The sequence below is a fragment of the Cydia fagiglandana genome, chromosome 10, assembly GCF_963556715.1.
Source record: "Cydia fagiglandana chromosome 10, ilCydFagi1.1, whole genome shotgun sequence".
Taxonomy (NCBI): Eukaryota; Metazoa; Arthropoda; class Insecta; order Lepidoptera; family Tortricidae; genus Cydia; species Cydia fagiglandana.
The window spans coordinates 7,348,160-7,370,664 of NC_085941.1; the positions used below are offsets into that span (position 1 = coordinate 7,348,160).

General features: G+C 35.8%; 2 protein-coding genes and 1 long non-coding RNA gene across 3 annotated transcripts in view; 1 reads left to right on the top strand and 2 right to left on the bottom strand.

The window, feature by feature from the left end:
• Window positions 1–22,505, top strand: part of LOC134668174 (uncharacterized) — a 764,384-nt gene that overhangs the window by 470,194 nt on the left and 271,685 nt on the right. The gene's annotated exons all lie outside the window — the stretch shown is intronic.
• Window positions 9,464–12,549, bottom strand: LOC134668286 (uncharacterized). Its single transcript, XM_063525767.1, has 3 exons — window positions 11,777–12,549; window positions 10,589–10,909; window positions 9,464–9,644 (listed from the first exon to the last, which is right to left on the bottom strand). The coding sequence occupies exons 1-3, from the start codon at window positions 12,490–12,492 to the stop codon at window positions 9,464–9,466; spliced, it is 1,218 nt and encodes a 405-aa protein (XP_063381837.1). The 5' UTR covers window positions 12,493–12,549.
• Window positions 12,549–17,758, bottom strand: LOC134668287 (uncharacterized). Its single transcript, XM_063525769.1, has 4 exons — window positions 17,358–17,758; window positions 16,617–16,858; window positions 15,804–15,876; window positions 12,549–12,859 (listed from the first exon to the last, which is right to left on the bottom strand). The coding sequence occupies exons 1-4, from the start codon at window positions 17,756–17,758 to the stop codon at window positions 12,550–12,552; spliced, it is 1,026 nt and encodes a 341-aa protein (XP_063381839.1). The 3' UTR covers window position 12,549.

Genomic DNA, 22,505 nt, shown 5'->3' on the forward strand with positions numbered 1-22,505 from the left:
CACCTTTCTCAGTAACTGGCCAGAGCAGGCGCTAAGTCGGGAGTCAAGGAAGACAAGGGGAGAGGCCTTTGCCCAGCAGTGGGACACCTTAATAAGCTAGCTGAATCTTGACGTGAATAAGGCCAATGGACCAGACGGTATACCTGCACGTGTACTAAAGCAGTGTGCGCCTGAGTTTTCTCCTGTACTGACACGCCTGTACCGCCTCTCTCTCCAAACAAGAACGGTGCCGAAATCCTGGAAGCTTGCAAACGTGCAGCCAGTACCCAAGAAGGGTAGTCGTGCTGATCCCTGCAATTACCGACCAATCGCCATTACCTCCATGCTCTGTAAAGTCATGGAAAGGGTACTTAACGGCAAACTGCTGGCATACCTCGAAGCAAATGATCTGCTCAGTGACCGTCAATATGGCTTTCGCCGAGGTCGGTCTACTGGGGATCTTTTAGCGTATGTCTCGCACTGCTGCGGCGAGGCCATCGAGAGGAACGGTGAAGCGCTTGCTGTTTCACTGGACATCTCGAAGGCCTTTGACAGGGTTTGGCACGCAAGTCTCCTTAGCAAGCTTCCTGCTTACGGCATCCCTGCTGATTTTTGTAGCTGGCTATCTGATTTCTTGAGTGAACGGTCGATCAGAGTAGTTATTGATGGCTGCTCTTCGGACCTCATGGCCATTGACGCCGGTGTTCCTCAGGGGTCTGTTCTCTCCGCAACCCTTTTCCTGCTCCACATTAACGACATGCTGCAACCCAGCATTGTAGGTTATGCAGATGACAGTACGGTTGTTGAGAGATATTTGGCTAGTGCAAGGGACAGCAGGGAGGATATACGTTCACAGAGAGAGGCCATGGTTGAGCGAATGAACTTGACCCTTAGTCTCGTTTCCCAGTGGGGTGATGACAATCTGGTCACGTTCAATGCCTCCAAAACGCAGGCGTGTCTATTTTCCGCAAAACGGAGTCCATTCGACCTGACTCCTTCTTTCCGGGGTGCATCTGTACCTATTACCGACAGCCTGGAACTCCTCGGCATGGAGCTGAGTTCAGTCCTCGGCTTCGGCAGCTTCATTGAGTCTAAAGCACAAACTGCGGCCAGAAAGCTGGGCGTCCTAAATAAGGTGAAGCGATACTTCACACCTGGACAGCTTCTAACACTTTACAAAGCTCAAGTCCGGTCGTGTATGGAGTATTGCAGCCACCTGTGGGATGGCTCAGCTAAATACCAACTCGCCGCTTTGGACTCAGTGGAGCGCAGAGCCAGGAGGATGATTGGCGACAAGAAGCTAACGGCTAAGCTTCAGACTTTGGCCCATCGGCGGAAAGTCGCCAGGCTGTCGGTATTCTACAGGTTGCACTTCGGGGAGTGTGCCCAAGAGCTACACGAGCTCATTCCACCGTCCCCATTCTACCATCGGACTTTTAGACGCACGGCCGGTTTCCATCCTTACTTGGTAGATATTCCGCCAATTCGCACTAAGCGCTTTGCTTCTACTTTCCTTATGCGCACTGCCAAGGAATGGAATTCCTTGCCGGCGTCTATATTTCCGTGCTTTTATAACCCGGCAACCTTCAAATCAAGAGTAAACAGGCATCTTCTGGGCGAGCTCGCTCCATCGTAGGCCACGTCTACGCCTCGGCTAGTCTGTGGCCATGAGTAAACCCATGCATAATATATAAAAAAAAAAAAAAAATATTTTACTGCGTAATCTAAGGAACAAATTTCTAAAAAAAAATCTTAATTTGGAGCGGTGGTGGCCGAGTGGATATGACTTCCGACTTTCAATCCGGAGGCCGCGGGTTCAAAACCTGGCCCGTCACAATAAGGTTTTCAGAACTTATGTAGGTACCTACGAAATATCATTCGATATTTACCACTAGCTTTTCGGTGAAGGAAAACATCGTGAGGAAACCTGCATACATCTGCGAAGAAATTCAACGGTGTATGTGAAGTCCCTAATCACGCACATGAGAGGAGGCCTGTGCTCAACAGTGGGACATATACAGGGTGTCCCAGAATTCGACGTCAAGCCGTAAACGGATGATAGACCAAGTCATAACAGTTATCATAAAAATAGAAAAAAAATCCAACTCATGTTCTTTAAAAATTATGGTCACTTTAAAAATTCACTAAAAATCCACACCCTGTAATTATTCAAGATTACACAATAATAAAAAAATTAGAATAAATTATGGAATTTGTAGTAACAAGAGTTAAAGAACCATTACAGGGTGTGGATTTTTTAGTGAATTTTTAAGGTGACCATAATTTTTAAAAAACATGAGTTGGTTTTTTTTTTGTATTTTTATGATAACTGTTATGACTTGGTCTATCATCCGTTTACGGCTTGACGTCGATTTCTGGGACATCCTGTATATGCTTATTATTTATTTTTTACTCGTATTAAGCTAATTAGAAAAGCATTCTGTACCTAGGTACAATTGTGTACCGTACCAAACTTGCTCATTTGCCAATACAAAGCGTCATACTCATAAATTATTAAACTTAAAGTCGTAATCTTCCAAAGACAGTACAGGATTTTCAGATAGCCGTTTTAGTGTAACAAAGTATCTAGCAAGTGAGGTAAGGCAATCAATTAACACCTACTTGTTTTACGAGTGCCTTAGAAGGCGATCTTAACAAGCTACAATTTAGTGATTTAGAATCGCTTGATTTGTGGTGTCTAGTTTCATTACGATTTATGAGATTATAGGTAGATTATCTTACATACTATCCGTATCCGCAATTTGTTTAATATTTGGTTAGATAATTTAGATCGATTTTGTAATAATTTATAGGTAGCTGTATATAATCGTACATCTGTATATATAATACCTACGCCATGCTGTATTCAACACATTGGACATTTGTTTATTGGTATGATATGTATTTTTCAACACAAATGGAAATTAAAGTTATTTAAGGTAAGGCGGGGTAAGACTATCACCGGAGTAAGACTATCACTTGTATGGAATCCTCATACTGTTAGTCTTGCCCCGAGCAAAATAAACTATGTTGGTCTTACTCCACCTTACTTTAATCTGTTGTGTTCCAATTATAACATAGATGGCTCACGACACCAAACAAAAGATACTTATAATTTGCATCCCGTCCGTTTAAGTTTTATGCAAAATAAAGTACAAACTTTCTGAATACTCGCAATCCTTTTACGTGCAAATGCACTGAATTCAAAAGATAGATAATGAATACCAGAGGCACTTAACTCCACAGCTAATATTGTTGATAAAGTATACACAAGCACTTGTAGCATGATACTACAGCGTCGAGTTGCTCGTTGTGTAGATACTGGCGTACCGTGTTATTCAAGCTTTCATTATTTGAATTAGTAAATTTTACTTCAGATTTAACTACGAATATTTCCTGGTAACATGAACATATAATCCTACATAAGTGGAAGGCGTAGTTAGAATTAGTTAAATTCCATTTTAACATTAATGATCCAAAGAATATATGAATGACTTTTATTTTTTAAGGTTTAGGCTCTTTGAATCCAAAGCGAATTTTAATGCAGTAGCTGCATAAATATTTATTCAATAAAAGGGAAACAAAGCAAAGGAAACATTGTCACCAAAATATGATTCCAAATAAACCGTCGATTCTAATAAAATTTTGATGGAATGCCTGGCAATACGTACTGTAGAACATAAAATACTACCACCACAGAATGCCACGAGCGAGAACTTATTGACACATGTTATTTTCAGTGATGCGATCATAAAACGCGACAATCCTATCTTGCTTGGATGTATTTTAGCTAAAATAATAGTCTTTCCAAAAATTGAACACATTTTAGAATAATAGAAGGCCTCCAGACACTCGACGTTGATCGATCTGTGGCAGGCGTTATCTGGGTGAATTTTCTACATTTTTATGGCCTCTAGTTAGAAGAAGGATCGGGCGTTGGGCGGAAACTAACTATTCAAGAAATTATCAAACCCGAATCTAGAGGTTTTATGTCAGCAATATATTACTGTCGCCGCTGACACATGGGCCACATTCTAGATAATACGACGAGATTTTATAAATATTACCATAATTAACCGTGATACTGATCGGCATCCGTTTACTCATTCCTTCATCTTGTAGGTCTTGTGTTGAAATGTTATGGAATAAACTCTCAACTGTATTATTTGTCTGAGTCAAAGGAAGCCCGTAATTTTCATGTTGTTAAAACAAACATGATCCTAATATACATAAGAAATATCTCATCGACAGAATGTTTACAACAACCACACGGTGGAAGATTAACCGTATCTTCCTAAATAATGCAAACAAATTACACGCCTTTCGAGACTTCATAACTCCATTTAATTGAAGCACAAACATTCGCAAATTGGAGACTGCAAAAGCATAAATCAATCGTATAAAAACCGCGAAATTCGAATCGTAATTCTCTCCACTTATGGTGTGTTGTCAGACTTATAAACGCGTCGTAAGCCGAACTGCCTATTTGTTTGAATCGGAAGGCTTGATATAAATATGGTCTAAATTGCAGCGATACATCGTTTAATTTTTCAGTGCTAAAGTTAAATCGTCCAGTGAACATTTATCGATGGGCAGCGCTGCGCGGGTGCCGCTCGTTAGTGGCTTGCTTTTTTAAATGCGTGCGTTTTACAGTCGCACGTGCTTGCCCGGTCTTTTCAACTCGCAATGGAAAATACAACGCTCATTGCAACTGGGGTCTACAATCGACTTTGTAAAACGAATTTATACTGTTTTTTTTAACTTGTATTTAGTAAATACAGTACAAATAAACACGAAAGTACTTTACTTATCTATATGCTTAGTCAGGCGGTAAATGGTCTCAGTATTACGACCAATGGAAGGCTTTTGTGTATGTCTCGGGGCTGTTATCTGTCTAAAACGTTGCAAGCTCAAGAGATAAGTCTCTACTAAACCTCAGTCTATCTGTCCTATAATTTTCTCGTTTCAACCAAAAGCGCTTTATAACCAGACAAAACAGGCAAGCCGTGTATTCGCCCTTGGCCAAATGGTATCTCGTTTGCGGCAACACGATTGCAAATCTTAAATACTTTCAGGCACATTCAAACGCGTTTGATAGCGAGCGTTAGATGAGCATTAAACACACAGTATACTACGTGTTGAAAGAAACCCGGGAGAGCCTCGAGGCATCTCAAACTAGCGTGCCTTCTGCGTTCGCTACACCACTCATTACCATTTTATCCGTTCGACTTCAAAATACTGTTATTATAACCCGGTAAGGGCGCGCAATGATCGCTCTGGCGTCGAGATGTGATTATTGCGTCGACTTTTTTGTTATATTTTAAGATCGAGTAGTGTTGACCGAACGTTTCGATGAGATAAACCTAAGAAGGATTACGACTGTCATTACCTGGCCCCAATTACACATCGGTGACAGGTGCGGCGAATTGTAAAATCACTGTTGCTGACGTCACAGGCATCCGTGGGCTACGATTACCACTTACCATCGGGCGGGCCGTATTCCTGTTTGCCACCATCATTGTATTATTTAAAAAAACTTTATTATATCGGAAAAAAACAGATATTTCTCCTGCGAAGTTTCCGACAATTGTCAAAGATTTAGAAGAATTGTAGGTAATTCTTGACAGGTAATGAGTTATATGTCGGAATTTCGTGACAATTGTAGTGTTTCTTGTGACAATTGTCATAAACTTAGCAAAAGAAATATCTGTTTTTTTCCGATATCATAAAGTTTTTTTTAATAATACAATGATGGTGGCATACAGGAATACGGCCCGCCCGATGGTAAGCGGTAACCGTAGCCCATGGATGCCTGTGACGTCAGCAACAGTGATTTTACAATTCGTCGCACCTGTCACGTTGGTGAAACAGGGGCCTGATGTAATTTAGAACGTGAGAGTGATAGACAGTTTATTCTTTAGATTATATTATACTGCTTATATGTCGCCACAAATACGTCATTATTATAAAGTTTGAATAATACACATTTTGTACCTATTGTATTTATTTAGAGTTTACATTTAGATCTTTTTTTTATTATAAGAATATGTTCAAAGTTAGCAAAAAATAATAACGTGTAATAAAGGGGCTTAGCTGTCGCTGGTTAATACTAAAAATCATGTAATATAGTTATTTGGTTTTCAAGGGGGCAAAGTTGTTGTTTAACCCCTCTGTGATATCCGAGCAAGCGCAAGATTCCAAAATTGTGCCAAGTATTTCATCACGCCTACGCACGCGCACAAAATAATAACTGTAAAACATTACAAATCAGAGTCAGCTGAAAGTTATTAAATATTTATCATTCAAAAACATTACTTAAAAGTCAATTCTATCAGCCAACATGAGAAACCACCAAAATTGGCATCAGTTTAGTTGGCACCACATGTGGCTAAAAAGCAAATTTCTTATCAGTTTTTGAAGTAAGTAGGTACGAAGAAAGCCTTTACGAGTTGGTGTGGTGAAAAAATATTAATATCTATAATGTTAATATCCAGAGAGGAAAATGGGGTATAGGTTTGAATGACAATAATCTTGATGCAAATATATTGCCTTGAATTCTAAAATTGTCGGAATCGAATTTTGTTTGACATCTAAAAATAATTAAATGAATCACTAACAGTTAATGCACTCATAATGATTTCGCTTTATTGCCGAAGCTATTATACAGATTAGGTTCAGGCAATTATTCATTTTAATAACGATATTCACTTAGACTTAGGAGCACTAAAGAATCTACTTTGAAAAGATATATTGTAGGAAAATGTCACCAGAGCCGGTTTTCGCATAGCACAGGCAAAATAGTGGTAGTTCATTAAGATATATGTGGTCATTACGTAGACATTTCTACAGTTACAGTATTACACTAATGGCAACATTGCTATAAGTTATTGGCCTGCGTTATTGGTGAGTGTACATTACATGTTAACTTTTAGTGCATTTCTGTAATGAGCGTGTAATTCGATGTTGTTTTATAGATCGGTGAGATAAAGAGCCACTATAGGATTACGCTATGTTTAATTTATTTACGACTATAATACGTAGAAGACTGGAACAATAGATATTTAAAAAATACACAAAGGTATTGTGAACTTTTGAACGGTAAAACTTCAACTTGTTTTATATTTGATATTTTTCTATATCCTACATAATTTGGGGGCACCAAACTACGCCATGGAAAGCTATTCCATGAATATAAATAAATACTTGTTTCTATTATTTAAAAAGTTAGTTTTGGCTAGTATGAAATTTAATTATAATATATATTTTCTTCAGAGTAATCCGTCTTCAACTCTTGACAATATTAAAACCATCAATCAATACCTCGATTTCTTCATAAACTTATTTTCTAATAATCTCACTCCAAATCGACTTTATATTTCATTAAATTGTGCATAAAAAACCACTGAATTTACACGACCTCTAGTAAGTGTACAAACTTGTCATTATATTTAATGATCGTTCTTTCATTACTTTTTGAATAAAGATGAAAAAATGTCTGCTGAATTTATCTTCATTTGCTGTTTCAAAGACTCCAGACAAAAGTCGCCGAGGGTCAAGGTTCAAGTTAGGGTAACTAAACGTTTCTTGTGGCTCCCAGCCAAAACCCTAAGTCTGGGCAGCCCGCCAGGTAATGGAATTTTTTTGACAGCGCTCCTCGTATATTGCCTATTTCAAAACGAATAAGTAAAATAATGAGGCAATATTGAAAAGGTTCTACTTATTTGTTGAATGTGAAGTGTTTGTATTACTTATACATGTGTAATGTTACAGTACTGTACGGTATCGGTAAAACCTAAGATTTACCAACTGAACGAAATATTTCGTTGTCGTCAGTCATTTCTAACATGTCGAACATGTCACATACTTTATACTATTACTCACCCATTTGTTTCATTGACCAAAAATACTTACTTGACACAAGGGGACTGCTAAATTTTGAGCCGATGAGGGCTCTCAGTCACTCGCAGATCAGCAGTATCATCACTCCTGTAAAATTTGATAATTTTGAAACATATAATAGTAAATATTCTCAGGCATAAAACTCGCACACAAGTTTAAAATGACATTTTAACTCACATTACAAAATATTAGCACCGTGGACCCTTGAGCAGACTCGCAATGTCTGCAACGAGCATCTTCTGTCAATTTTCTTATACTCGTAACATCTGTTTCCATTCTCTTAACATATAATCTTAATCCTTTTCAAAATAAGGTTATCTTTTCAACGAAGTAAATGGAAATTTCTTCTGCTAGTGTATAAAATGGAAAGAACCGGGTGCCACTTGAGATTTCGCGCTGCGTTACTGCAACATATTCTAAAAGGATTTTCTAGATTTAGGAAATTTTATCTTTGCACTGGTAAATCATATGAGAGTTAAATTGAAGTAATGTTGTGAAACACGCGTGCGGGTAAATTTGCCGATAACACTTTGAGTTTATTATTATTAAATTTCTCGCCTCGAGAATTCTTTTTCAGATTATGTGACTAAAATATAAAAATACCTTTCATGATATTATAGACATTTCTACAGTTATATATTATATGTTATATATTATAGTACAAAAATTTTACTTGAGGGTGGTTTAAATACTCACAACTCACTTCACGCAATCAAGATTGCAAAGCTTTGCATGTGCTTTGTATTCATAACGTCTGCCTTAAAATTCTGACTCCTCACTCAACCGATAGATCTTATATTCCAGATCAACGGTTCATTCAGTTCACTTCATCTCGTTTCCACCAGATGAAATCCTTCAAAGTATCCATCACCGTAAAATTCATTTAGATTACGGGCAAGTCTAAGTTTCGCATGGTTGAGCCCGACCACTTTCAACTACGTGTTCGCGAGATAACCAGCATATGCTTTTAACTCTGATAAGAAAATCTGTGAAAAGGTGTTATGGGAAGAGAATTTATAAGTGACAAGCTGCGATAGATTGGTCTTTGAGGTTTTATGATGTATATGTATTAAAAAAAATTATGATATGATGATGATGTATATCAAAATATTTTTTTACAGCTGATGTTGATGTTGAAAATGGTCATTAATGACTTCAATAATGTTTTTTTTTTGATATTTTACTAAATACATATATATTACAACATCCGACATTTTGTGAAAATCAATTCGCGATAGACTCGTTTATAAATATTTATATTTAACTGAATTTAAGGATAAGGACAATTTGATTAGGCAAATTAATTAAAAACTATACCGCTGCGTATATTTTGAATTATAAAAAAAAGACTTCAACTTTCTGGTTTAGCCCACTGGTTGACTGGTACAGAATGCCTTACGGCATTAATTCCGCCATATGTAAGTAAATAAGTAAATAAAAAAGTTGAACAGGTGCACTGCCAAACATTTAAAGTAATTTTTAATTATTTATTTATTATCCAATACATACGTACCAAGTAGTAATAACTAGGTAATAATTTTAACGTTCACACAACCACATATGATATTTCAAAGCAACAGAAATTTCATTCGATATCAAAAAGTGACGTAGGCGGATCGAAATTACATAAATCATTTTCACAGAAACTCCATAAGTAATTGTAATAAGGGTATTTGATACACCCGCGCCAAATGTAGCCTTCATTCTTGATTGACCGTATGCCACATATCTCATCGACGTTGCAGTACTGGCTTGGCAGAACCCGACTGAAAATAAATGTAAACTATGATATACTTGGTCAAGCAGATCTTGTCAGTAGAAAAAGGCGGCAAATTTGAAAAATGCAGGCGCGAAGGGATATCGTCTCATAGAAAATTTGAATTTCGCGCCTTTTTTTACTGACACGATTTGCTTGACCAGCTATAAATATTAATTACAACTTAGCAAAGTACCAATCTTAATTCTCCAAAAAAACGCGATGAGAGAGAGAGAGAGAGATGAGAATATGATATTTCTAAGGTCAATGTGGAGAAGACCAACTAGGGTAATTCGGCAGTAACTGGCCTAACATTGGCCACACGAAAATAAATTCTATTCACCTTGAAATAGAATTCATTTTAGTAGTAGAAGGCTGGCCAGTTATTGAATACCTTATAATGAAATGAATTCTTTTTATAGGTGAATAGAATTCATTTTTAGTTTAGGGTGGCCATTACTAACAGTGGCGAATTACGCTACAAGCTATTTAATCTCCTCTCCTTTAAAAAGTGGTTGGTTGACGTAGGTACCTATATAATATACATTATTATACTAGCGACCCGCCCCGGCTTCGCACGGGTTAACAAATTACACACTTAAACCTTCCTCAAGAATCACTCTTTTGATAGGTGAGAACCGCATGAAAATCCGTTCAGTGATATTTGAGTTTATCGCGAACAAACACACAAACATACAAACAGCCAGACGCGACGGGGGACATTGTTTTATATGGTGTAGTGATTATAATTATATGTACCTATATATGTACTTAGGGCATACTGAAAATTCCTGGAACTGGGTACTTAGAAAAAGTACTGCAGTGTTAAATGAGACCCCATGCTTAGAAACTTGTTTGCAGGGGGGTCACTTAACCCTACAATTTACTGTTGTTCTTCTTGCTTATACTTATAATGACTGGCTGTTAATGAAAAAATTAAAACAGAAAACTTACTATTTCCCTTCGAGACAGTTAATATCCGGTATCTCATGAACCGTTTGATTAACTTCACATCGTATACAAGCCATCTGGTTATACACGGAATGTCTTAATCTTCTCCCATGACTTATCTCCAGAATGTTATTCTTCCATTCGGTCTTATTTGTGAAGATGATCGGTAAATCATGTATCGGTATTGAGTTGCAGAGGTTGCAAGAACACACGTACGTTGTGTGATTCATTAGACGATTGAAACAGCCGCGGACCACTATGCCGAAAGGTGTTTGCATCGTATAGCATTTATCAGCGCCATCATTGCACCGTTGCAATGGAAGTCTGTGAAAGGAAACTCTTCTAACTAAGTACATATACGAATAATTGTGTCGCTTAACTTCAAACTCGGGTAAATCCATTCGACCCTCTCGCACCCTTTATCTACCATATTCTCAATAACAATCGGACAGATGGATTTACCCGAGTTTGAAGATAACAGACTCAATTGGACACGACGTGTTTGTAAAGCTCGTAGTATTTTGTCCATACGTTCCATGTTTAAATTTTAACTTTTAAAACAGAAACGATTTAGCAACTATGTGGTGCAACTTCAAAAATTAGATCACATTTTTTTAATTAGTAAGCTTTACGACTGAACTGTCTGCTCGGTCAAGGGCACAGAGTATCTCAGATCTACATCAGCATCACGATCAAATTTAAGTGTTTTATGTTGAATTCTGAAAATTATAAGCTAACAATCATTTAATTACTTTATACGATTACTAATATATAGTATTAAATCATCCTGACTTTCATGCTTAAATTATTATAAACTCACACAGTAATTCTGCAAGTAGGCCTCAGAGACCACTATCGAACAATCAACATAGCTGTACCTATAGTCTTCACGATCGAAACATCAAGTTAAGACATGTGTTTCTTAATCAAACAGCACCATGGCTACGAAATTCTATAAAATCTAGTGTTTCTATGTATGTAAGTACTGTTTCAGTACATAATAAACCCCGAACCAGTAGGACTCATTTAGACAATGCGAGAACTCGCATGCCAGTTCATTACATTGCGGGTTTTGATCGGTCGGTTGAATTGGACGTAACCAACAGTCCGCAATGTAACTAAAATCGCACGCGAGTTCACGCGCCGTCTAAATCAGCCAGTTTTTTCGTTGCCGAAATAAAATTTACTCACAATTTGTTTCCCGGATTATTGCAATCCCTGCTATTAACATTATCACAAGTTATGCAAGATAATTTTTTCAAATGTTGATCCATCAAGTCAATTTCTTCTTCACCTTCGATAGCGAGTGGCCCAAGGCTTGTCTCGTCTTCCAGAAGCTGATCTTGTTCTTTAGATTTACGTGTTGATATTGATTTTTGTTTAAAATACTTTTTCTTTTGTCTTTGTGTAGCCGTTGACGACAAAGACGTTGTTTCTACATTAGTTAGTGTAGTTCTTTGTAGTAACTTATATTTCTTTATAATATCAGGATCGGTAATTTTAAAAGTATAATATTTAGAAGAAGGTAATGTACTGTTTTCAAACATTGCAAGAATTTTGTTTTCTTTTTTTGTAATGTGTCTAAATCTTTGTATCAACTCCTTTGCTGGGGATTTTGTTAGAGCAAATTCATTATTTTTTCCAGGTATTTCATATGAGTTTACCTCATTACTCGTATTAGCTCCATCGGGTTCAAATATTTCTTTAATATGGCCAAAAAAATCCGAAACCAAATCACTTTGCGTGTCTTCAACAATTGTTTGTAATGTAGTGTTGTCATCGTTGTTTGTCATTGCATAAGCTAAAATAATGTCGTCGTTTACATTTGAAATTGTTGTATTGCAATCCGCGCATATTATTAAAATAAAAATATTCAAAATTGTATAACGAGTGATTATTTTCGACATGACACTCAACTCTGACAAGAATTAAACTTGACATTCTTGATTGTCAAAGTAAATATTTCAAAGAGTATTCACATACAGGTTTATTAAAGGAACAACAAATAGTATTTCGTTCACTTTACGTCCTGTGTTAGATCCTATTAAAAAATCTGAGAGTTCTAAAATCAAGTGCGTCCTGTTCCTTGGTTTTGTAAATTGAAATGCTGCATCAGTATTCCAATAGTTATTGTCGTTACAGTAGCTTTGGTTGCAAAATGTGAATAAAGAGTTGTAGGCTGGTTTGTTAGCACATCCACGACTTATTGACCCTTTAGTCTTGTCTATATGAGTATAACACATTTGTCCTTCGTCGCAAATTGTATATTCTACACTAAAAAATAACGTACATATTTAAAAACTTGTTAGGTACATTGAACACTTAGGTAATTAATGTGGTTTTTAAATTATTTCACAGAGTTAAAGTCGTTGGTGGACATAGAAGGCAACAAAGTGCAATAAGGGGCCCACTGATTGACAGTCCACCGGACGGTATCGGCCTAGCTGTCAGATGTTCGGAACTGTCAAAATTTTGTTCTAACCGACCGGCGGCCGGTTAATCAGTGGGCCCCATTAAAGGCATAAACCACTCAATGTAGGACAATGTGTACTTATTTATGTAACAGTCACGAGTGGTACTGTAGAGTAAGTTGAAAGTTCTAAACATTGGTGGGGATGAACAGTGTTTCGTCTAGAACAAGCTAGGTGGACAAAATTATTTTGTAATGTTTTTGGGTAGTATTATGGTTAATATTATTCAATTAAATATAATTTATTAAATTTTCTAAAATACCATGAAAAAAAGTAAAAAAATTAAAATAAAATATATATTTAAATTAATTATATATTTTTTACAAATAATTGATTAACCCAATAATAAACAAAATTTTACAGTTCATAATATACATTATTTTTTAAATTATTTACTTAAAAATATACAAAAAAATAAAAATATATATAAAAAATTAATTAAAACTTAACTTATTATTAATAATAAATTATTTTAAATCTGTTAATGATTAATAACCTAATAATCTGTTCTAACTCATGTATTATATCAGAATAGTAATTGTTTTCCTTGTTTTGCGTAAGTTTTTTGAAGTTCTTCTGAAGGATATAACACGCATGTACCTATTGCATTGGGCAAATAATGATATGATGGATATTTATGATGATCAGCATTCATTGACCACTTTTTAGTCTGCTTGTAAGTTTGTACATTTCGATTTTGACTCAATATAATATGCTAATGCCTCATTAACACTTAGCTGCCTAGAATTCATTGAAGTTCCTACTGTTGTCGTAAGAACAAGACTACGTTGGCTTATGTGGATTTTCTCTTATATTTTTTAACATTTTTGCCGTGTTCTATTTCCTGCCGATGACGAATCAATCGGGATTTAAGCAGCAGTTAAAACACTACGTAATTGTACCAGATTATTAATTCAGCGTTTTTTCGTTTTGAAAGAGGAAATTTTGAAGTTTAATTTGGGTCTTCCTGCAGGATTAACATTTTCAGACGACGTTGATGTACTTGATCTCGTTATGCACACTCGTAATTCTATATTTTGGCCATCCAGACCCCTTTTAAACTTTTCCACAAATTGCTTCTTTAATCTTAACGCACTATTCCACTTGGTATTCAGTTTTGATGAATAACTGGTTTAAATATTTTTCAACCGTCTCTCAGACTCTTTCGTGAAATCTCGTAACTCATATTTTGCCAATATAAACTGATAAAGGTGGGAATTTCCGTCTTTTTTCCCGTTATTTGTCCATTCTTCAAAAACCCCTTCCTTGAAATAGAGAAAACGTGTTCTGCAAAAAAAAAGAAAAAAAAATGTTGTGAAAATTTGTGAAAAATGAAATATACACCATCATAAAGAAGGATAATGGTAGTACATTATATGTAAAATCTAGACTGTTGTCAAGTGTTGTCAAGTATTTGCCAGTCTATCAAAGTTCGAAAACTAAGAAAAAATTCAACATTTTTAAAGTACATTTTTAATGCTACATATATTGCACTATTACGAGAGATATGAATATATTTAAATGAAAAATATAAAGTGCTTACCTTCAGCTATAAGATCTATTACTACAACTTTCCACAATATAATGTTTTACTTGAAAGAGATGTTGTTGAACGCATCACAGAATTGCAACTGATTTAATTGTGCGATTGCACTTTCCTCGTTAGCTGACTTCGGCGCCCTATAACTCATAAAATTAGAAAGTTAGGCATGATCTATTCATGGGTTTGGGGGTTTAAGAATGTTATTTATCTAATCTAATTACCCATTAGTGGAAATTTGATAATGAATTTTGTCCACCTAGCTTGTTCTAGACGGAACACTGTGGGATGGGGGTAGCGACAATGGAAAAACTTGCCCTATTATGGATCGATCGATCAATGCAAAACTAATAAAAGTATCAAATAAAATAAGTCTTAAAAAACGGCTAAAAATTATAGTTATGAAAATATTGCGGAAGTAAGAAAACAGTATAAAACTTCAATAGTCATATGAGTCATATCCTCTAGCCGTCCAGAGGTCTCACGTTCCATTCTAATTTGAATCTTTATTCTGACAAATCAAAATAGCATTTGTATTGGCAAGTTGCGATGTCTGAGTGGCTAGAGGATATGCAGTCAAAGGATTTCATTTTTGTAGCATTTGGTAACTTCACAGTGACAATTAATATGAAAGTCGATGTGGACCTCATACTAATGTCACTGTGACAAGCTACTGAAATCAAATTCCTTCGTCGTAAATGTTTAATTGAAAAACCGGGCAAGTGCGAGTCGGACTCGCGCACGAAGGGTTCCGTACCATAATGCAAAAAAAAACAAAAAAGAGCAAAAAGAAAACGGTCACCCATCCAAGTACTGACCCCTCCCGACGTTGCTTAACTTTGGTCAAAAATCACGTTTGTTGTATGGGAGCCCCATTTAAATCTTTATTTTATTCTGTTTTTAGTATTTGTTGTTATAGCCGCAACAGAAATACATCATCTGTGAAAATTTCAACTGTCTAGCTATCACGGTTCGTGAGATACAGCCTGGTGACAGACGGACGGACGGACGGACGGACAGCGAAGTCTTAGTAATAGGGTCCCGTTTTACCCTTTGGGTACGGAACCCTAAAAACGTGTTTCCTCTTAACCCCTCGAACGCTAGTGTCAAAAATTTGCTACTGATTTAATAACCTTTCAACTGTTTATTACAGTCCAAATTGTGTGGGACGGATACGGGACAAGGCAGTTGAGGGGTTAATACTTACCTGGTACCGTCCAAGCAAGTTTGATAGTATCCAGCACCAGTCGTGTTGCAATATTTACACGCTGGAATAACACCTACAAATGAATGATATATGTTAATAGGGCTCCATAAATACTGCCGTACTCAAACTTATAGATATTCACAAGAGACGACACGTACTAGATCCATTCTAGATACGATATAGTTTACATATCAACTAGTTCTCTTTTGCAGCGCAATTCGGGCAACCAATGTCACTTTTACGTTAGATAGAGTAAGATATCTATTAGATGTGAATTGGATCTCTAAGTCGTATCCTGTGGAAATCGTTCAAAAGTATCTACGAATCGCGCAAATGTCAAATTTGACAGGTTAGATCTTAAACATATCGTTATCGTATCTTGGTGATATCTAATAGATGTCTATTTCAAAATCCGAATCGGGCCCATAAGCTGTTACTTAATTGTTTGTAACCACTGAAATAAATAATTAAAACGGTTAAACAAACTTTTCTTAGTTGATTGTACATATAACAATAATTCATAACTTTTGTGTTTTGAGTACATTTTAAACAAATATAATAATATCTCCACAGTAAGCGGTACAGAGCGACGGGCCCAGAGAGCCCAGAGGGACAACCCCTACAAGTGGGAATAAACACCTACAAGGGAGTATTCAAGTTCGCCAAGTTTCACTAGAGCGCCCTACCGCGAACTACTAAAAACGTCTTCGTTATCTACCTCTCTATTGCTCTTGCATATACGAGCGATAGGGAGGCGGATAAAGGAATTTCGTTTTCGCGGTAGGGCCTCAGAACCCTAAAAATGAAGAGTACCTGGCAAGTTTGGTTGTTGCAGTCTTCTGTTGTCAAATGCCCAATCCTTCATATCTTCATACACGAAGTACTCGCGCTTTTCACCAGGTTTATCGTTACATAGGGTGCATTTGCAATAAAATGTTACATTGAGTTTAAAAGGATCATGACAACCTCGCTTTATATAAAGAGGATGGAGTTCTATAAAACATTCTTGAAGATTCCGAGTGCCGTATTCCATACCGCATTCGACCGTCGATACACTGAAAGGAAACAAAATGTTTTAATTAATAACGCAGACTTTATACTGTATTAGACGCATGGTACTTTGTGTGTCATTCTCGTTGGTGCATGTACATATAATATCTCAGTAGCGCTCCCATTTCATGCGTTCAACTTTTAAGATGTTTCTTAATACTCCTAAGTCACCTGCAAATCCTGCAATGAAGGCCGCAAAAATATCTGACACGATCGTATTTGTAAGAGCCATAAGAGCGTGTAACATATTTTTGCGGCCTTCGAAGAGTAACAAATTATTGCAGGTGACTGTACAGTGTACAGTCAAAATGCTTAATTTATAATTTTGGACACGAAATTTTACGCGTTTACGGTTCATACTATGGTCCGTGATAATTTAATATTAATTGTTTATAATTTATTATACCTATAGACTCTTATGAATGCATATTTCGGTAAAAACAGTTTATGTTTTTGACTTCAGTTACTAACTGGTTTGGATTAAAAAATAAAATAAAAACTTACTTGTTACCACTGTAGCAGTTTTCATCAGCAATACTTGTATTATCTGAGATTGAGCCGTTACATTGTAGACATTCGAGTACCTCCACCGAATCATCCCTTCTTGCCCTGGATTTGCCACGTAATGCCATCTCATTGGACTTATTTACTTTCCGCTGTGCCTCAGAGAATTCTTTATACAATTTTATATTTTCCGCTGAACTTTTCCTTAGTCTATAATCATCAAAATCTTCGTCGTCCTCAGACTCATCCAGTTCTGTAATTACACTTTCTCCAAAATTGTTTTCATCCCAAAATGACCCGGGTCCTGATGCAATATTCTCCTGTTTTCCATTATTAAGAAAGTCTCCCTTGATCCCTCGAAACGTTAAAAAGAAAATAAGACAACAGACAAGATTTTGCATATTTGCGTTCATTATTCTTTTGTAAAAAATATACTAAAATATTTTGATGGTTGAATATAAATTGACGTCTGTCATTGTGAAATAGTCTATGAATAGTCTTCGCGATGGGTCTCCGTCAAGTCTCCGTGCTCTTTTTAGTATAAGCAACAATGCTACCAACATCATAGTCAGTATTCGATTATTGACGAACTTTGACCAATTAATATACCGGATGTGGCCTGTAATACGAGCAAAAAATTTAACTGTAGGCGGTACTCCTCATACTGACCAACATTTGTTCAGGAACTTTCTAAAATAACCTGTGGTTTAGTTTTTAATACACTTAAAAGTTTATTCTAAGACGCAATGAATTGCGAATTTCAAGCAACGTCAATCACAAATGATATGGCATGGCGATGGCGTCCATTGAATATAATATTTATTTTGTATGAAAAATAGTCTAAATACTTTGTCATTTTTTAAAGTTGTTGAACAAAAGTGTCACCGTTTGAGGAGTACAATCTGTTTTAATTATTTGCTCGTCTTACAGGCCACACCCGGTATAGGGCGTAATACTGCGTAGAGCCACCTGTAACAAATTGATGCATCCAATGTCATAGTGAAAACTTGTCAATAATTGTTTAAGGCCTAGTATGTATAAGTTACCTACTCTATGGTTTACTATGTGCACTAATGCTGCACTCTGGCAGCAGAACATAGCAGTAATACTCCATATTAAGAGTTAAACCAAAAACTAGTATAATGTATAGGAGTTAGACCCTCTAACTACACTGCAAGCGTAAGTTGAGACCTCGTTCTTTTTTTTTCGTGATTTCGGGGTTGGTCCCATAGTAAAAGTTGCTCAGTATAATCATAAAACCTCCCTGACAACGGGAATGCATTTATTTTTAGCCACCGTGTATATCTCAGCCTTCTGCAATACTAACGTTTACCTATTCATACGTGTTTGAGGTACAAAATTATTCAAATTATATGAATTTATTCACACGAAAATAATGCTAATATCCAAAAAGGAAGTAATAAAACCGCGTTACAAGGAAACACTTTTTTGAAATGAATGAGTCCTATAATTGCAAGAGGTAAATTACACGGTGTATGTTCAGGCCCATAAAACAATAAACAGGAGTGGACTATTAACTAAATTGCTAAATTTTACCTACAGCGTTGAAATTAAATTTGCACAAAAGATACCGACAAAGAAAATAAGTATAATTGCTTGTTCTGACCTAAGTGAATGGCTTTTATCAATATTTTATAAAACTTTATGCACGTATTAACGTATGGTTCAAATAGTAATTTTTTTTAGAATTAGAAAAAAAGGTAAGCAAACTTGACGTGTCTTTTTATTGAAAAACATTTAGAAAAATAAGTCACTGCAAATAATTATAACAATTATGAATCATATAAGTACAATTATTTATATTATATTGCTTTCATAAGTAATGCAAAGCAAAATATGGCAGGTATTTATATTAAAGAGATATATATTAAATATTAAATAATATTTACATTAATCAATAACATCGATGAATAGACAACTGCAAACCACAAACAAGCCACCAGGCAGACGTGCAAACCCTTGCAATAAATAAGATTAAAATATGCATCCAATAGCAAAAAGCCAGCTTAAAAAGCGTTATAGCGCGTGTTAAATCAATTACAAGTCGACACCTACTGACTGTGTCTAAACCGTAATCATAAACTCTGTGTATAAATAACTAGCCCAGCTATTAAACACCGCTGAGAGTAAAAAACGGCCGAACCAGAGCTAAACGAGACTTGATAACATCTATCCGTACGTTATTGATGCGCTGAGAAAGGCGAAGCTATGAAATATGGAAGAAGGCAATATGGTTACAATGGTTATTGCATATTAGTTGCTTTGTTAGTCGGGCGTGAGCTTTTCTTTAAAGAATTATGAACAAGGTTGTAAGGAAAGTAAGATACGATTTAATAAATTTTACAAGCGCGCTGTTCGCTTTTATACATTGTAGGTACATTTGATACACCATAATAATAATTAATTGTAAGTACGTATAAGTAAACAATTTCGTCCCATTATAAAACAATTAACAAATGATATCGATGTACCTACAGACAATTAATTTGTAAATTTTATTGCGGGAGTAGAAATAAGAAAAACGTTTCCATAAAACACACGTTTATTGAAACGAAATTAAATATTAGAGGTCACATCTCAATAGCGTGACAACCAAGTCTAATCCACTCGTACTTACTGGAAATGATCAGACAACTTCAAATTCAGAAAACATAATATCTCTCTTTTAACCTATCTCTTTTAATCTATTTAACCTATCTCACTCATGTGCATCCACCGTTCTTCCAAATTCCCGTCTGGCCGATGGAGTTGAATTCTGACTGAAGACATTTTGAACTATAGTTTTGACTAAGTTGTATGTGCGTACATTGGTTTAAATAACCAAAAAAATTATGTCACTTTAAAATACTAGCCAAAAAGACGTCTTAAAAGACTTTTGAGTTATGGTCTGTCTTTAAACGAACATGTTCCTGGTACAAGGATAGACTATATGTTGAAGTCGTTGTTATGCTGTAGACAATAAAGTCTTGGTAACAACAGCCCGACTGTTGACTGGCATGATATATAGGCGGTTAGGTCCTTTTACGAACGCAATATAAACTTATGCATCGGCCTTTGAGCCGATGGCCGGTACTATAATTCAACCCAATAATGATTCATATAAATTTGCAAAACGAGCGAGAGGTGCAAACTGTGCGAGTGAGCGATGTACTTGAATAATTTGCAAGAGGACCGCGGGCAGAGTTTAGTGTTGTATTAAAATGGTACTGAAAATGTATCGATAAAAGTTTTATATTAGTTTCTAAGGAAGACTCTAGGCTACACACATTTTATAGAAGATAGTAAGTCTTATACATATATGTACTTAATTTTACGATGTATAATTCTAATAGCGTGCAAGGATCTGACATAGAAGAAAATTGTGTTATCTAACCTGCTTAAAAATTTGCTAATTTAAATATTTATTTATATATTCATTAAATATATGGAATTCTAATTCTGATCCATGAAACTGACCACAAACTGACCATGTCTAATAATTATAAGAGAGGGACGTACTAAAGTTGCCTCGGGCAAGTAAAGCAAATTCAATGTAATGAGTTGACATAACGTATAAAAGGGTACCTACTCGTACTAATCACTGCAATAACTACTGATATTTGTGTCGAAGTCTAGTCAAAGGTTCCACTTTGTCGCTTACCATGAGGACGAGATTTGCTTGTATATTTATACGAATAACCTGTCAAAGCGTCCTTATGGCAAGCGACAAAGTGAGAGTTTTTGCTCCGAAACGACACATTTAAAAACATATTTCACACTTTTCCCCGCACTACTAACGCGTGTCATTCAGTTTTTATCACCATGATTAAGTTCGGGTTTATTGAAGCATTACTCGCCATCGTCGGGTAATTGCAGGTAGTTACGATAAAGCAAAAATAGGCTTAAACACTATCAGCAGGATATCTGTCAAGTGGAAGTAGCGATACGGATCGTAATTGGTGGGCGGTAGGTTCACTTGTTTTTATTACGAGGCGTTTTTAAAAGGTCTCTCACTGTATTTTTAAAGCAAAATAATACATATCAACGTTGGGAAAAATAAAATTATTCCATGATCAGACACGAATTATTACAAGCTTTTGTTTATTGGTCTAATAATCTAATCTAACATACTTATAGGTATCTGAAGGTGCTATAGCGATATTCTTGCATAGGTAACTTAAATTACGTTTACGAGTAGGTATATTGCTTTACAATCTTGCAAGATGTTTACAATGAAGTGCTTTGATGTGTTCAATATGTATATAATATACATTTTTCCCACAGCTCACTGTAAACACCAGCGTAGTGCGTACACTCAGCACTTTAAGAGGATAGGGGAGTGATCATTTCTCCTTACAAACGTAATCGACTTTGATTTGAGCTTTGATTTTTTTAACACAGGCTGTCGGACTGTTTTACTTTTTTGATATTTTTGTTATTATTTAAGCGCTAGAGCACCTCAAACATAACAAAAACTTAATTAACTAGGCCGTAAATAAAAGAATGGTATTCAAAACAAGACAAAAAATATTATTATATTATTCAAAACTGTTATAAATTAGCCAATTAGCACTAAAGGCAAAACAGTCGGACACAGATTTTAATACCATTACCATTAAAATTTAAAAAAATCGTTACGATTGCTTTGTTGGAGAACGAAATAGTCGAGTACGAAACCTCCAGATTTTTATGTAGGATTTTTACCTAAACTGCAGTTATCTTTACAGCACTAATTTGAGGAGCCTGCCCCGTTAGCGCGGTGGATATATTGACCTAAATCTCCTAAAATTCCAAAAACATCTGAGAAAGGGCTCCGCTCCACTATTCTCTTAATAATTGGCTTTAGGATTACATATTTTTTAAACTTCAAAAATGCCAGCTATGGGATTGTTCATCTTTCATCACGATATTCTACAGTTAGTGTGAATATAGCAAACAATTCATCCATTTGTCTTGTGTACTTTTTTGCCCTAAAGCATTTAAATAAGATTATCTTATCGACGACATAAAAAATCTAGTATAAATAAAAATAATTTATTTTACGAAACAAGTCTAACAGTAATTAAGAACTAAATTGGACATATACGAGCAGTGAAAGGTTGATATACGAGGGTAGACTAATTAAAAAATAAAACACAGCCTTCATTT